This window comes from Scyliorhinus torazame, chromosome 6, assembly GCF_047496885.1.
Source record: "Scyliorhinus torazame isolate Kashiwa2021f chromosome 6, sScyTor2.1, whole genome shotgun sequence".
Lineage (NCBI taxonomy): Eukaryota > Metazoa > Chordata > Chondrichthyes > Carcharhiniformes > Scyliorhinidae > Scyliorhinus > Scyliorhinus torazame.
The window spans coordinates 209,812,349-209,824,472 of record NC_092712.1 but is presented as its reverse complement, the minus strand read 5'-3'; the positions used below and the strand labels follow the sequence as shown (position 1 = coordinate 209,824,472).

The window sequence follows — 12,124 nt, the reverse complement described above, 5'->3', positions numbered from 1 at the left end:
ATTCCTTGATTTCAGTTCTCCATTCCCAAAAATATTACTGCATAGGAATTAATATTTAAGTTGCAACCACTACTTGCCTACCTGTCTTCCTGTTAACATTTAGGAATTCGAGAATGAAATATTTCAAATTCTCTGGTGCATATTCCCTCTTTTGTCATTTCTTCCAAACATTCACTGATATTGTGCATTTAGATGTGAATGTTTATATAGATTTTAAAAATATGACAGATCAGTGTGTGCTTAAACACCCTTTGCACAATGGTTGATGAACAAGATAGGCTGTGTACATTTTTTGCGAAATTTGACCTGATCAATGGGTTAGATTGTGAACAGCACCAGTAACTTCAGAAGGGTCAAGCAAGATTCAAATTTACAAGTTTGATAGTTCTCCATTAAATAAACATACATAAATCTCACATCCCCCACTCCCCCTCACATTTAATATATTTTTGTCTTCAGTGCTAAATTGCATTAACTGGAGTAAGTTTTCAATATAATTAAAAGCAGATGGCTAAAGCAGCAAGAGCATAAGAAATTGAATCTTCCTCAAGTTGCAGCCCATCTTGCCAGTCCCCAGTGGCATTGAGATATCCTGAGCACAGACTCAAGCGATTGGGCAAAATATGTCGCCCTGTGTCAAATAGAAATAGAAGCCAATGGATGGAATAATGCAAAAGGCATAGAATCCCTACAGTGCAGAAGGAGGCAATTCGCCATTTGAGTCTGCACCGACACTCTGAAAGAGCACCCTAGCCCACCTCCCTGCCCCATCCCCGGATATCCACCCATAGCCAATCCGCCTAACCTGTCTTTACAATTTGTACTGTCGGAGGAAACCAGAGCACCCAGAGGAAATCTACACAGGTGGGGAGAATGTGCAAACTCCACCCAAGGCAGGAATTGAAAAATGAAAAAAAAAAAAGAAAATCGCTTATTGTCACAAGTAGGCTTCAATGAAGTTACTGTGAAAAGCCCCTAGTCGCCACATTCCGGCGCCTGTTCGGGGAGGCTGTTACGAGAATTGAACCGTGTTGCTGGCCTGCCTTGGTCTGCTTTCAAAGCCAGCGATTAAGTCCTGTGCTAAACAGCCCCTTGAACCCAGGTCCCTGGCGCTGTAAAGCAGCAGTGGTAACCTCTGTGCCACCATGAAAGGAATGGACTTGAATAAAATGGCTTTCATTCAGTGCTTTTATGTTACTTTAAGAATATATTTTTTTCAATATCATAAACAGTAACTTGGAACATATAAATGGAAGTGTGAAAATGAATGCCTTTAAGGTGTGATACAATACAAAAACCATTTGGAATTAAGTTCTAAAGTTACTTTTGCTAACATGAGCTTTGCTTTATTTGATTAAGATCTATAGTACTATCGTACACTATTTTTGCCTTTCAGGTCAAGTTACCATCAAGTTTTGTATAGCTCATGACTCCTGAGTGACACATAGCATTCCTGAAATTCAGCATTCACTTTAATAGTATAGGCCTCACTGGAAGTTTGCTTTTCTGTGTATGTAAACAAATGTGTTGGAGGGCATATGTGACCTATTGCCAGAAAAAAACATTTTTGACAAAAGTTTTTGCTCCATATTTTCAGCTGCTTAATGCTTCTCTAGACAATGAAAAAAGTTCAATAGGACAGGAAGAAGTGAATAAAGCGTACCAGGCTTATCGGGAAGTCTGCATTGAAAGAGACAAGATGAGACAGAGACTAGAAAGGATGGTACGAACTCTAATTATTTGTAATACTTTTGTATAAAGTAAGATTACTAATGTAGAAGTTGAATTGTCTTTTGTGCTCATATAAAATCTGATAAGAAAATCAACCTATATTCAGTAGCATATGATTTAATTTTAGGTGGAGTTTTAAGTTTATTAACATATATGCTTGATATGTGAAATATTTACATCAAATTATTATTATGTTCTCAACCGTTAGTATGTCCTCAGTGCTTTGTTAAAAAACACCCCAATGCAAATTTAGGTATTGGATTGTGTTTTATGTTGACAAACAGAAGACCTATTGGTAAAATTGGGTTTGATCCATAAGACTTAAGAGCAGACTTACGCCACTCGGCCCATCAAATCTGCTTCGCCATTCAATCATGGCTGATAGTTTTCTCATCCCCATTCTCCTGTCTTCTCCCAATAACCCCTGATCCCCTTATTAATCAAGAACCTATCTATCTCTGTCTTAAAGACACTCAGTGATTTGGCCTCCACAGCAAAGAGTTCACAGATTCGCCACCCTTTGGCTGAAGAAATTCTTCCCCGTCTCTCTTTTAAAGGATCACCCCTTCTGTCTGAGGCTGTGTCCTCTGGTTCTAGTTTTTCCTACTAGTGGAAACATCCTCTCCACATCCACTCTATCCAGGCCTCGCAGTATCCTGTAAGTTTCAATAAGAGCCCCTCATTCTTCTAAACTCCAACGGGTGCAGACCCAGAGTCTTCAACCTCTCCTCATAGGACGAGCTCTTCATTCCACGGATCATTATTATGAATCTCCTCTGGACCCCTCCAAGGCTAACATATCCTTCTTAGATATGGGGCGCAAAACTGCTCACAATACTCCAAGTGGGGACTGAACAGAGCCTTCTACAGCCTCAGAAGAACATCCCTGCTCTTGTAATCTAGCTCTCTTGACATGAATGCTAACATTGAATTGCCTTCCTAACTGCCGACTGAACCTGCACGTTAACCTTAAGAGAATTTTGAACCAGGACTTCTAAGTCCCTTTGTACTTCTGATTTCCTAAGCATTTCCCCATTTAGAAAATAGTCTATGCCTCTCTAATTCCTACCAAAGTGCATAACTTCACACTTTTCCACATTGTATTCCATCTGCCACTTCTTTGCCCACTCTCCTGAGCCTGTCCAAGTCCTTCTGCAGCCCCCCCCCATTTCCTCAAAACTACCTGTCCCTCTACAGATCTTTGCATCATCTGCAAACCTAGCAACAGTGCCTTCAGTTCCTTCTTCCAGATCGTTAATGTACATTGTGAAAAGTTGTGGAACCAACACCGACCCCTGAGGCACACCATTAGTCACTGGCTGCCATCCTGAAAAAGACCCCTTCATCCCCACTCTGTCTTATGCCAGTCAGCCAATCCTCTATCTTAACACCATGGGCTATTTTCTTATTTAACAGCCTCTTATATGGCACCTCGTCAAAAGTTCCTCCCTCCCTCCATTTCTTGATTTACAGCTATTTCTGGGATGTTACTTGTGAGCTCGACAGTGAAGCCTGATGTAAAATACTGTCTAATTCATCTGCCATAACCCTGCTTTCCATTATCAATTCCCCAGGTGTGCTCTCTATAGGATCAACATTCACCTTTGTTAGCTCCTTGCTTATTTAATTATCTATTGAAACTCTTAACTATGTGTCTTTATATTACGCGCGAGCATTCTCATACTCAAGTTTTCTCCTCCTTATCAAACTTTTTATCATTCTTTGATGTTATTTATGTTCTTTCTAATCTTTTGACCTGCTACTCGTCCTTTTTCTTTAAGTTTCATCATACTGTCTTTAAATTTTTCAGTTAACTGCGAAAGACAGGTTGTCCCCTTGGGTATTTTTTCTCATTAGTGTGTATTCTGAAATATCTCTTTAAATATTTGCCACTGAGCCCCTATTCAACTATCTCTTAAGCACATGTGACAGTTCAATCTAGCTCGCGCTGCTTTCATTCCCTCAAAATTGCCCTTAGTTAAGTTTAAAATACTAAGTTTTTGTATAGTGTATGCCTTTTTCTGTGGCCATTTCAGATTTTGCCACTTCATGAATTTCTGCTTGGCGAGACTTATTGCTGGGAGTTGTAGATATTTCCTTCAACTTTGAGCTATCCAGGGACTGCTGTGTACAATCTGTGCCAGACTGGCAGAATTGAGCAGAAGCACTTCATCCTTAGCAACAAAGTTTTCATTTGGTTCTGATGTGATTCTTAAAAGTTAATGAAAACATATTTATTTTGTTGTGCACATTACTGACAAAAAAAACCTTTGGTGTTTCATAAAGATCAAAGAGCAGATGGATTCTGTGCGGATTCTGAATGAAACTCTGCAAGCTAAAGAAGTAGAGATTCTTCAACTCCGAAGTGAAGTCGAAACCCGTCAAGGTACATTACATAAGAACGAGGAGTAGGCAATTCAACCTCTCTAGGCCGCTCCGCCATTCAATACGGCCAAGGCTGATTTAACTCTTCAACCCATTACAATTTTTAAAAAATCTATCTTATCTCCCCAAATTTACTCAATGTCCTGATATCCACTGCACTCTTGAGATAGTGAATTCCGCAGATTCATGATCCTTTGAGAAGTAATTTCTCCTCATCTGTTTTATATTTGCTACCCTTTCTCCTAAAACTTTGACCTCTCATTTTAGATTACCCCAAAAGAGGAAGCATCCACTCCACATCTACTTTGTCAATACCTTTTATCACATGTACCTCAATTAGATCTCCTCTCGTTCTTCTAAACTTGAGTGTAGGCCTAAACCCCTCAATATTTTTTCGTAAGCCAAACCCCTCATCTCTGGAATCAGTCTAGTGAATTTCCTCTGAACTGCCTTTAATGAACTACATCCCCCCTCAAATAATGGGACCAAACCTGGACACAATACTTCAGGTGCGGTCTCACCAATGCCTTGTACAGTTGCAGCGACACTTCCTTTTTATACTCTATCCCTTTAGCTATAAAAGGCCAAAATTCAATTTGCCTTACTTATTACCTGCTGTACCTGCATAATAGTTTTCTGAGCTTTATGTACAAGATCACCCAGATCCCTCTGCACCAAAGCACTCTTGAAGGTTTTCTCCATTTAGTTGATAAGTTGCATTTCCATTTTCCCGACCAAAATGGATAACCTCACACTTATCCAAGTTAAACTCCATCTGCCTAGTTTTGGCTCACTATCCTAACTTATCTATATCCATTTGTAAATTTCTTTATTTCCTCCTTTCACATTACTACCCTACCTATCTTAGTTACATCTGCTAGTATCTTCTATCCCTACATCCAAATCCTAATAATGATCATAATCTTTATTGGTGTGACAAGTAGGCTTACATTAACACTGTAATGAAGTTACTGTGAAAATCCCCTAGCCGCCACACTCCGGCGCCTGTTTGCATACACAGAGGGAGAATTCAGAATGTCCAATTCACCTAATGGCACGTCTTTCGGGACTTGTGGGAGGAAACCGGAGCACCCGGAGGAAACCCACACAGACACTGGGAGAACGTGCAGACTCCAGACAGACACTGACCCAAGCCAGGAATCGAACCTGGTACCCTGGCACTGTGAAGCAACAGTGCTAGCTACTGTGCCGCCCATCAATATATATTGTAAATAGTTTGGGCCTGAGGCCCGAACCCTGTGGCACCCCACTAGTTACTTCTTACCAACCAGAAAAAGATCCATTTTACTGACTCTCCGCCTTCTGTCAGTTTGCCAGTCTTCTATCCAAGCTAATAAATTACCCCTAATCCCATGTTATCTTGCCTTGTGTACTAACCCTTTGTGCAGCACGATAATGCCTTCTGGAAGTCCAGATACACTATATCTCGATGCCCATTATCCACTTGGTTTGTTACATCATCAAAGAACTCTTAACAAATTAGTCAAACACTATGTACTCTTCATAAAACCATGTTGACTCTTGATTGATTGTGTTTTGACTTTCTAAATGTCCTGGTATTTTCTTTTTTATAAATTTAGAGTACCCAATTCATTTTTTCCAATTAAGGGGCAATTTAGCGTGGCCAGTCCACCTACCCTCCACATCTTTGGGTTGTGGGGGGATACCCACGCAAACACCGGGAGAATGTGCAAACTCCACACGAACAGTGACCCAGAGCCGGAATCGAACCTGGGACCTCAGCGCCATGAGGCAGCAATGCTAACCACTGCACCACCGTGCTGCCCTAAATGTCTTGTTATTACATCCTTAATAATGGATTCCAACAATTTCCCAACAGCAGATGTTAAACTAACTGGTCTATAGTTTCCTACTTTCTGTCTCCCTCCCTTTTTAAATAAGAGCGTTTTCTTAACATTTTTCCAAAAGAACCTTTCTCTCATCCAGGAAATTTTGGAATATTATAACCATATAAGCCTACTTGTGACACTAATAAAGATTGTTATTATTACAATGGATCCACTATCTCTGCTGTCACTTCCTTTAGGACCCTAGGATGTAGGCCGTCAGGCCCTGGAGTCTTGTCTGCCTTCAATCCCAATAGTTTGTTCAGTACCGTTTCCGTGTTGATGATTGTTCTAATTTCCTCCCTTTTTATTGCCTCTGCATTTCCTGCCTTTCTATTGCCCCTGCATTTGCTGTTACTAGTGGAATGGCACTAGTGTCCTCTGCTGTGGAAACGAAAGCAAAATATAGCGCCTCCGCCATTTCTGTGTCCCCACTATTAACTCCCCGGTCTTATCCGCCAAGGGACAAACATTCACTTTAGCTACTCTCTTCCCTTTTACATACTTACAGAAGCTATTGCTATCCTTTTTAAAATATTTTTCTATTATATCTTTTCTCTTTTCATATCACTTTTAGTAACTCTTTGTTGATCTTAAGTTTTTTTTTTTTTTTTTTTTTTTTTTTCTATCTTCCAGCCAGCCACTGGCCTTTGCAATATGGTATTCCTTAGTTTTTGTAACTTCCTTGCTTAGCCATGGATATTTCCCCCCTCCCCCTTACAATCTTTCTTCCTCTCTGGAATATATTTTAGTTGGGTGAATTGAATATCTTCTTAAACAACTGCTTCTGCTCATCAACTGTCCTACCTTTTAGTCTTTCTGCCATTCCGCTGGGGCCAAATCTGTCCTCGTGTCGATGTAATAACCTTTGTTTAACTCCAGAACACGAGTATGGACTACAGTTTCTTGCCTCAATTTGAATTTGAAATTCTAACATGCTATGATCACTCTTCCCTAGAGGATCCTTAACTATGAGGTCATTAATTAATCCCTTCTCATTGCGTAATATCAAATCCAGAATAGCCTGCTCCCTGGTTGGTTCCAAAAATTATTGCTTCAAGAAACCATTTCTAACATATTCAATGAACTCTCCCTTGGTTCTCCCAAGGTTACCCTTGCCAATTTGATTAATAAATTCTTCTATAATTTTTTTTTAAGAAAGCTTAAAATGTTATGGTACATGTTACTGATAGTATTCTAGGGAATAGGGTTTTTGTGTAAAATTAACATTCCACGTTTTGTTCACCTTTAACAGTTCTATAGGAAAATACATTGCCTATTATGGTACTGGCTATGGTACTATGATATCAAAGGATTCCTGGCCTGTTCTAATATATGTAATCTTGGTGAAGGTAACAGTGAATAGCAACCAATAACCTCAGAATCTCTGGGCTGAGGAATGACATAAGGAGCCCAGGTTCCTGCACTTGGTAATCATCTATGCATGTGTCTGGAAATAAGTCCCATGTGCTGATCAGTGGGTTAGGGTATCAACCCTGAGACACAAATTTCAGTTTAAACAATCACAATGCTTTATTGCACTAAAATAAATTACTCATGAAATACTGTAATTACATAAATTACAACTACTGTTTGTGATATTAGGGAGTCTTCTAGAAACCTATAAGATTCTAACCGGACCAGACACAGTAGATGCAGGAAGGATATTTCCACTGGGAGGGGAGGAGATCAAAGGATAAGGGGGAATTGGGAAAGCTTACTGAATTGGCTGATCAGCCATGATCATAATAAATGGCGGAGCATGCTCAAAGGGCAGAATGACTTGCTCCAGTTCCTATTTTCTATGTTTCTGTGATATTGCACCTCTGTCCTCCAGATGATCAGGCTTAGTGCAAGGGTACTCCTTTGTGAAAAATTGCATTTTTGCATAGGAAAAGCAAAATGTGCTTGATACCTGCATCCTAATGCATTTGTTATACAATTTGCACACTTGAACTTAGAGATGCCAATCCAAAGTAGCCAACACATAATCAGTGGTTTGCAGCTTCACTCCAAAACTTGGAGCCAATGAATTACTTCAATCAGCTACCAATGCAAGTCCAACCATTTGGTCCAAAGATGATAGATAGATGTGAGGTAGTTTGCATTCATTTCTTTTTGCAACTTTATTTGAAACACATGTTAACAGTACAAAAAGGAATGTATATTGACTCTTGCACAAAAGCTTGCAGTTGAGGAAGGTGGGCATCCAATTATGTATAGTTAGCATAGCTTGGGCTGGGGAGATATTATTCAGTGTTGACAAGTTGTGTATTGATATAAGATTTTACATTTCATGATGGAAGTTCAAATCTCAGTTATTCCAGCCACCCTCCAACTTGAAGCAAAGCACTTGAGTTCAGCATTTTAGAGCTAACAATTGAATCTCTTTTCCAGTGGCCCAGTTCTCATCATTGCTGAGTGGAGAGCTGACATTGCCTCGTAAGGGAAATATTAGAATAAATAATTGCATTTTTACAAACATTCCAAATGTTAGTAGAGAATGTTATTGATACTAGCCTGCCGTTGCAGGTCTCTGTGGGATTGCTTTCATACAAAATGAAGGGTGAAATGTTCATTTCGAGAATATGGTATCTTCCATTACACTTTTCACTGTTTATGGCAGGAAGTAATTTGAATTAAAAATATTTATAACCCAGTGATGACATTTTTCTTTCAATTGAATGTAGCAACAATCTATTCCCAATTGGAAAGCCCAGGACATCTTGTCAGCTGTTCTTGAGCACTCCAGTTATGTTGGGTCTATGATGCGATTGGATGCTGACAATCCAGAAACTAGTACTGGTGGGTGAGCAATCAAGAAATAAAGATTGCAAGGGAGAGAATGGAGTGAACAGACATTTTTCATACTTACGGATAATGCAAATTTGAAAACAACATATGAATACAGAGGTTAAAACATGAAACCTAAGTATTTGACAGCAGAAATTTGTTACAAAGGCATATCGACATAATGTAATATTGGCACACCTGGTTTGGAAATGGCAATAACATTTTTGTAAGTAGGCAACTTAGTGTATATTTTTCATTATTTTGTAGTGATGGATGATCTGCACAGAACCCAGAGTTCTTGGGATTTAGAAAAATCAAATAATGAACTGAAGATGTACACACTGAATCAAGAGCTGGAGATCCTTAAACAGGAATGCAGTTTACTCCGAGAAGAGTTGCACAATTGTAAACTAAAGGTGAATTGAAAGATTATGCCTCCAAATAACTACAGGTTTGAAGTTTCATTCATGCATATTTTTTTATGTTCCCAGCACAACACTACAGCATGCAGTTCACAAGTGCACATTTAAAATAAAAGAGCTATGCAAAAGAATGTTTGATATTTTGCAACAAAATAGAAGAGGGCGAGATAAGTGTAGAGAAATTGGCAAAGTGGAGTAGGCTGCAATAAGCCAAAAATGTAGAGGCAGAAGAAAGCAATAGAAACTAGAGGTGGTGACTGCCTTGCTGGCTGTACATAAATGGAAGATTTTCAGTATAAAACCGAGGTGCTGTTCCTTCCGTTGAGCGAGACTCAACCAATGTTGATTGTGTGTTCACTTTGCCAAACACATTCATTCTGTCCACAGTTGCATGCTATTTTAATTCCTTTAAAAAAATTTTTTTTAAATTTACAGTATCCAAATATTATTTTCCAATTAAGGGGCAATTTAACATGGCCAATCCACCTAACCTGCACATCTTTGGGTTGTGGGGGTGAAGCCTACGCAGACATGGGGAGAATGTGCAAACTCCACACAGACAGTGACCTGGTGCCGGGATCAAACCCAGGTCCTCCGCGCACGCTATTTTAATCCCTTTGCCCAACTCCCACTCTGACCTCTTTGTTTTTGTCCATTAATATTATTGCTGACCTCTAATGAGGGCACTTTGAGTTGACAGGGCTCAACAACATCGGGGGTCAGAGAGAATTTGGGCCTCGGACTGTTCAGCACAATACTGTGCATGAGGATAGCCCTGTCACTGGCCTTCTGGCATACTGTTTGTTAATAACCTCAATAGAACTCGTTTACCTGACATTTGACATTGTTTATTTCACTTAGCTTGTTTTTCTTAATCATAGTGGCTATCCAAAAGTTACACATGCACAGATCTCCGTTTTTGGGAGATTCCATGTTTGGGAGTATTTTTGAAAGTGTTTTATTAACCTATGGCACTATTGTACTTGTATTTGGGGTTTAGGGTTTATTCCATGATTTGTGTGTATCAAAAATCTGGATTGTAATTTGCATATGATAATGAGAATCGCATAATTAAGGCTTTAAACTAAATAGTGGTATGGAAAATTAGAAAATCAAAGTTAAAGGCGAAGGTGGGAGTGCAAATTAATAATGAGATCTTTAAACTCGTTAAAGGGGCCGAGGGCTCAGGAGAGTTTAGTAAAGTTTCTAGAGCACGTGATAAAACAGAAGGTATAGAAAGTGGCAGGAATCTAACTTCAGGTACAGCAAAAATGAGGACATCTATGAGAAGGGGTGGTCAATGCAGGACTGAGGGTGTTGTACCTAAATGCAAGCAGTATACAAAACAAGTTAAATGAGCTTGTTGCGCACATTGAAATTGGCGGGTTAGGGTTAGGTAAATGAGCTTGTTGAGCTTGCCGGGTACGATGTGGATATCACAGATGTGGCTGAAAGGGGATCAGGGCTGGAATTTAAGTATCCAAGACTGTGTCCTATCGAAAGGACAGGCAGATGGGCAGAGTGGGTGGGGTTGAGTTGTTAGTGAGAAATAAATTAAATTGATAGCAAGAAGCGATATAGGATTCGCAGGCATAGAATCTGTGCGGCTGGAGTTGAGGAATCACAAAGGAAAAGAAACCCTGATGAGAGTTGTGTACAGGCCCCCTAGCAGTAGTCAGGATGTGGGGCAGAAAATAAATCCGAAGGTAGGAAAGGCATATAATAAAGGCAATATTGCAATAATCATAGGGGACTTCAATATGCAGGTGGACTGGGAAAATCAGGTTGGTAGTGGATCCCAAGAAAAGGAATTTGTGGAATGTCTACTAGATGTTTTTTTGGAGCAGCTTGTCATACAGCCCACGAGGCAACAGGTAATTTTGGATTTGGTAATGTGTAATGAGGCAGACTTGATTAGGGAACTTTTATATTAAAAAAAAAAACAAAATGTAATTTATCTCAAACACATATATAAAAAAAACAACAACATATGAAATACACGCTCCACAAAATCACAGTCCACAGTTTGTGCAATTTCCCCCCCCTTTTTTTTACCCCCGCTCCTGCAATGAACAGTTTGTCAAACATCGTCATGAACAACCCCCACCGCATCTCGAAACCACCTGAGGTCAAAATTAATCTTCTCTAGCCGGCAAAAATTTTACAAGTCCCCCAGCCATGCTGTTGCCCCCGGCTGTGTATCCGACCTCCAATGTAGCAGGATCCTTCGCTGGGTAATCAGAAAGGCGAAGGCCACAACATCGGCCCCCTTCCCCTCCAGAAGCTCAGGCACTTCCGATGCCCCAAAGATCGCCATGATTGGGTCCGGCCTGACCTGCACAAACACCGCTTCCCAGTATCTCTCCAGCTTTTCACAACTTCAAAACATGTGTGCATGGTTTGCCAGCCCCCTCCCACACTTCTCGCACTCGATTGGCCATTCCCTGAAAGACCCCACTCATCCTCGCCTGTCATATGCACCACCTTAATCTGGATCAGGCTCATCCTCGCGCAGGAGGTTGAGTTCACCCTTTGCATCGTCTCTCATCACAGTCCTCCATCCTATTTCCCCCGCCCTCAAACTCCTCGTCCCATTTGTTCCTCACCTGTACCCTCCTATGCTCCCCCAAGTCATCTGGGAGCAGCAGTTGCTCCAATAAAGGGTAATCTGGGAAATGCCCCCCACTCTTTCCGCGCAAAGTCTCTCTCCTGCATATATCTAAATTCACTTCCCCCTCGGTAACTCGAACTTCCACCCCCAGCCCCCTCCCACCTCATCCAGACCTCTAAACGTCCCTTATGAGTACAAGTCCCTCACCCTCTCCAGCCCCGCCTCCTTTCATTTCTCATACACCCCATCCATCTCCCACAGCACAAACCTGTGATTCCTACGCAGTGGCGTCAATGCCGACATCCCCTCCAATT

General features: G+C 40.5%; 1 protein-coding gene across 6 annotated transcripts in view; it reads left to right on the top strand.

Moving 5' to 3' along the window:
- azi2 (5-azacytidine induced 2) overlaps positions 1-12,124 on the top strand; it is a 127,300-nt gene that overhangs the window by 21,491 nt on the left and 93,685 nt on the right. For all 6 annotated transcript variants that reach the window (XM_072509355.1, XM_072509353.1, XM_072509354.1 and 3 more), the window contains exons 3-5: positions 1,598-1,723; positions 4,018-4,117; positions 9,045-9,193. In XM_072509355.1, the coding sequence (XP_072365456.1) occupies positions 1,598-1,723; positions 4,018-4,117; positions 9,045-9,193 (375 nt within the window). The remainder of the gene's footprint in view (positions 1-1,597; positions 1,724-4,017; positions 4,118-9,044; positions 9,194-12,124) is intronic.